The sequence below is a fragment of the Plasmopara halstedii genome (genome assembly GCF_900000015.1).
Source record: "Plasmopara halstedii genome assembly, contig: Scaffold_1561, whole genome shotgun sequence".
NCBI classification, from domain to species: Eukaryota; Oomycota; class Peronosporomycetes; order Peronosporales; family Peronosporaceae; genus Plasmopara; species Plasmopara halstedii.
The window spans coordinates 239443-244192 of record NW_020188473.1 but is presented as its reverse complement, the minus strand read 5'-3'; the positions used below and the strand labels follow the sequence as shown (position 1 = coordinate 244192).

The following is a 4750-nucleotide window of genomic DNA, read 5'->3' as shown; positions in this document are numbered from 1 at the left end:
CTGCCCATCTCGTGTGACACACACCCCTGTTTCCAGGGTACGTGTAACCCCGTTACATCTTATGCGGTCACGTCAATTTTCTTAAAGGCTTCTACAAATTTTCACTCCTTCTCGGTCAGCTATATATGTGTTTTCTGATAAGCAATATTCTTTCAAACCATAATCGCTTTGTCATTCTCATGAGCGGTCTCTCTGTTGTTGGGGCTTTGCAATTGTTATTTGTCGCAGTTGCTGCCTCAGTTTTAGTTGTCTGCAGCGATCTTGTGTCATTGTTGTCTGTGGCGGAACCGCTTAATTACCCGAAGGCTGTTTGCATATTTAAGGCAAGGGGGAAGTGGGTGACGGAAATTCAGCAGGCATAGATAGTCGACGTTGGAACTGTAAGACTAACGCAAGTGCCGAGTGCGCGCACCGCAACTCGCAACGTGTCTCGTATCTTGGATCATGTTCTGTTTGACTACCAGGTGCAACAGGGTATAGGTGATTCCAGAATGTTCAAACAGGATTGATGTCAAGATCAATCAATGATACTGTAGATTGTGGGCCAAATAACCATCTTCGGTGCCGTCGGACGCCCCAAAAGAAGGATGCATGTGTGGAAAACTGACGAAAGCAAAGTATTACAGTATGTTTCGGCAAGACTCGGATAGTCATCGGGAGTGTTCTCATTGAAGAACACCTCGGCATCCTTGCCAATACTTTGGTAAAGTGCGACGATCATTCCAATGAGCTGGAATGCTCACTGGAATGCTCTATCTGGTGCACGAAAGCAGACTTCCAGCACCGGTACGTTCATATGTACAGGTACGATAATTGGAGTGGAACTTTTGGAGCGGTCAGTTTTGCGCAGTGCCCCAAAATCATAAAATAAGTGGAAATACCAGTGTAGTCCACAATTGTATATATTACAATACGGTGCAATTGAGCAAAATTCACCTTAACTTGGTATAATTGGATTATAATCAGTAATTGAATGACATGGATACTTCATCATGCTATGCAACTTTAGTCTTTCTCTAAGGTCGTGGGCAACAGTTACGTCACCGTAAAACAGTACTAACATGTTACATTCAAGCTGTGTATGATCAGCGGAAAGCCCCTCCATTTTGGAGACCTGCCCCCGAAATTCATTTATGCATCAGAAAATCAAGTTTAGATCGATTTGAGAAATTACTGCTATTCAGTCTCTTTCACATTGTGACCAGGACAATCATATCTCAACACTTGCTACTAGCATTGTACTCATACAATGACTTTTCTTTTTCTTGACCTTGTTGATCGTGGACCCTTCTGGATACCCAAGCTTTCTAATCTCCTTAGAAAGCGACTGTAATGTTGCCTGATATTCCCAATCAAACATGCTGTGGCAACAGTGACCTGATCTCCGTCGGCCTGATACATCCTTTTCTTGAGTGTCCTTGTCAAACTCTTCTGGATACGAACAAGGTTTAATAACTCCATCAACAGACTAGACAACTAGAGGCGCGAGCCAGTGCCATTGACGGTGAATATTGTCAATGAGAAAAAAAACTCATTTTCTTTTATGCGTCACTTGATCGCATGGCGGCACGGAACGCCAAATTTTCTCGAAACAACCTTGCAGTCATCACCGTCATCGATGTCGATAAAGTTCTTATACTGCTCCATCATCTTGTACATAGAATGTTTTCATACTTGCTTACCGACGGCTTAATGAACTCTACAGCATGGCGATGGGGCAAAGTGGAACTGTCAAAATCTAATTTGGTATTCAATTATGTGAACTGTGTAGACAGATCATGCTGAATAACGTGAGACGATCGTTATCTACAATGCTTAAAATCCTTTGAACGGTGAAGTGATTGCCCTCGTTGCGCGACGTACTGGTTTTTCCAAGTGAATAAAATGACCAACAATAACGTATGATCTCGTCTTTGTGAATGAGCCAAGTAACGGTGCACATACTGGTCCAACGCATCTTGACTTGGTCGCGATTGCTTTGGAATGTGGACCAGCTTTCTTCAAATATCCGTTCGCTGGAACAGTAGACAAGCTGGCTCTGGTCGTCTATAAAGCGTTGTGGTCGTCTGTGCTTGCAAATTTCTTGGCTGCATCCACCGGGATATTTTTGTTGATATGCCATACGAAAAGCAAATTTTACACACAAGAAAATACTACGCCAGGAACAGTCATTAACGCAAGCTCGCGATCAGTGACAACGACAGATGGCTTGGTCACAAGCTCGAATGATTGGAGCTCTCAAACATACATGAGCTTGTCTTGTTGTATATGATCGCAAAGCTAGCATTAAATGAGCTGTCGATGACCGTCATCCTGACGATGATGATCAATGCATACCAAATCGATTCAACGTGTAGGTTCAGCCTATGAGAAACTCCACACTGAGGCCCCTTGCAAGCTCTGATGCCGTTTCGTGAAAAAATAAAGGCAGAGCAATTCGCCGTCCGGACCCACCATCACTTTGACGATAGTCATCAGCAAAAGTTTAATGAGCGTCTTTATAGACTCTATTCTTGCGACCACTTTTTTGCTGTAGATTGTTTTCCTGGTGAAGCATTATGTCAGAGTTTGAGACGACTGAATAATGAATAAAATCACCATTCAGTCGTCGGGCCGTTCAAGATTGTCAAAGATCGGATAATTGTGCACTATGTCTGCAGCGGGGCTGCCGTAGCTCAGCGCTTGAGGAAGCGTAATTTAGGTCACCGACCTTTCGTTCTATACTTTGAACAAGTATGAGTAAGCGGATCGCAATCCGCTTACTCCAAGAGTAATTATTGCAATACCCAAGGCAAATAAGCTCTTTCATTCAAAATCCAAAACTGATTTTTATTTATTTTTATCTGCGGCAAAGCCGCCTAATTTTAAAAGTTTAAATTTTCCTAAATATACTTGATATTCATAGTAAAATCTAAATACATGTATAACTACTGGCTACCTAACCCCGTACCGTATTCTTGTTTGGGTGTGGTCACACCATGCACATCTCGTGTGACACGTACCCTGTTATCAGAGTACGTGTAACCCCGTTACAATGTCTGCTTACCGATCGCCCATCGTCCCATTTTCTCGGAGATTTTTGCTCAGGTGAAACAAGGACATTTCACAAAACGACTGCCTGTTTGTCCTCTTCAGTTTTATCTGTCAACCCCAAAGGATTACGATATTGCCCACCATAATAACACCCTATGGTGATTCTTCTGTTGTCGCTGTGCTTGCCCAACACGACCATGACATTCTGAGTACGGCAGTAATCCTTGATCAGTAGTGTAAGCCCTATCCATGATTGAAGCGGGGGGGGGCATTGATATTCAGAGTAGTTGCAGCTGGAAGCCGATTCAAAGCGTTAGCAGAGAGTTGACCGATAGCAGGGGTGGATGATTGATCCATGGGTGTTGTAGTGTACGAATGTATATGAAGAACGGACAGGTACTACTAGCCTGTGGAAAAAGGATATTTTTTATTTCATCCGAGGGGTCTCGTGTATTAAAAAAAATGCCCATGCCTTGGGGATTATAGCTATTTTGGTCCTGCAAGTATACACAATACTGAAATAAATTTGATTTACTGATCCATGTATAACTTTTGGGCAATTAGCCAAAATGGGAGTGATTTTAGTGTAACTCTTCATTGAATTTCAAGAGGCAAATAACGCTTTTCGAATTAACGTATGTTTCGAATTGAGCTAAACCTGGCAAAACCTTATCACTAATCAGCAACGTGGCGGCTGGCTTGCTGTCCATGAAAATGGTGTCCACTGTACTGAATTGGCTCTATTCTCTCGCAAACTGAGTCGTCAAACAATTTACAAGGCGGCACCTACATCGAGCACAACCATCGCGGCCACCTTCACAGCCTCCAAAGCTTTACCTGTGACATTTTTAGTATTGGAAGCTATTTGCTTTATCTTCGATCTAAAAGTTCTAGCAGACTTTTCCGTCTTCTTAGCTGAATTTTCAGCCACCTTCCCCAATTTGTCATGCGCATTTTCTCTCTTCTTCCCCATCTTCTTTCCTTGCTTCTTTTCCACACTCTCTTTAGGTCCGGCATTCTTCTTAGCCCAACGAAGCTTCTTGAAATATCCTTTAGATTTTGACGATGAGGCAGCAATCCTTTCTTTGGTTGAGCCACTGACTTTCACATTCTCCGTTTGCATAAGAAACCTCTTGCCATCGAGCGCATGAGTCACAGCCTCGGCTTCATTCTCAGCAGCTTTGAGAGATCGTGTTTTGTTACTGTCCGTAGCTGCTAACGAAGCAATACCATTCGAAACGACAAAGGCGGCAATAACGAGCAAAAGAAAGAGGTTGGGCATCTTCATTCAAGGTCACAAAATGACTCCGACAGAAATAAAAACACGAAGTAAGTTGATTCTTTTCGTTGCATCTGTATCACTCTCCGCATATAAAAGTGTCTACCTGACTCATACTCTCTTTTTTGTTTATGTCCAAAACAAAAGCTGTTTGATTAGAAAGCGCAATGATATTCAGCATCCATATTTCTGTAACCGAAATCTTAGAAGCAGCCATACTCTTTTAAGCTGTAAGTTCTCTATAATGCTGTACGTCATACGATCATATTGAAAATAGAGTCATTGTTATATTATCAAAGACCAATACTTCCCTACATACATGCAACCAAGGGAGTTGCCAAATGATTATGCAGTGCTGATACTTACCATATGGATAGGGAGCGAGATTTGGACTTGGCTACTTGTACGTTTTTTATCGTAACTGAATCCTCAACAGAT

General features: G+C 42.4%; 3 protein-coding genes across 3 annotated transcripts; 1 reads left to right on the top strand and 2 right to left on the bottom strand.

Annotated features, from left to right (window-relative positions):
- Positions 1-61: 61 nt before the first annotated feature.
- On the top strand, positions 62-362 carry PHALS_01457 (uncharacterized protein; the record flags this gene model as incomplete). Its single annotated transcript, XM_024715850.1, has 2 exons — positions 62-66; positions 143-362. The coding sequence occupies 2 exons, from the start codon at positions 62-64 to the stop codon at positions 360-362; spliced, it is 225 nt and encodes a 74-aa protein (XP_024581507.1).
- An 848-nt stretch (positions 363-1210) lies between these two features.
- PHALS_01456 (uncharacterized protein) lies at positions 1211-1650 on the bottom strand (the record flags this gene model as incomplete). Its single annotated transcript, XM_024715849.1, has 2 exons — positions 1211-1468; positions 1597-1650. The coding sequence occupies 2 exons, from the start codon at positions 1648-1650 to the stop codon at positions 1211-1213; spliced, it is 312 nt and encodes a 103-aa protein (XP_024581506.1).
- A 2155-nt stretch (positions 1651-3805) lies between these two features.
- PHALS_01455 (RxLR-like protein) lies at positions 3806-4315 on the bottom strand (the record flags this gene model as incomplete). Its single annotated transcript, XM_024715848.1, has 2 exons — positions 3806-3948; positions 4033-4315. The coding sequence occupies 2 exons, from the start codon at positions 4313-4315 to the stop codon at positions 3806-3808; spliced, it is 426 nt and encodes a 141-aa protein (XP_024581505.1).
- Between the last annotated feature and the right edge of the window lie 435 nt (positions 4316-4750).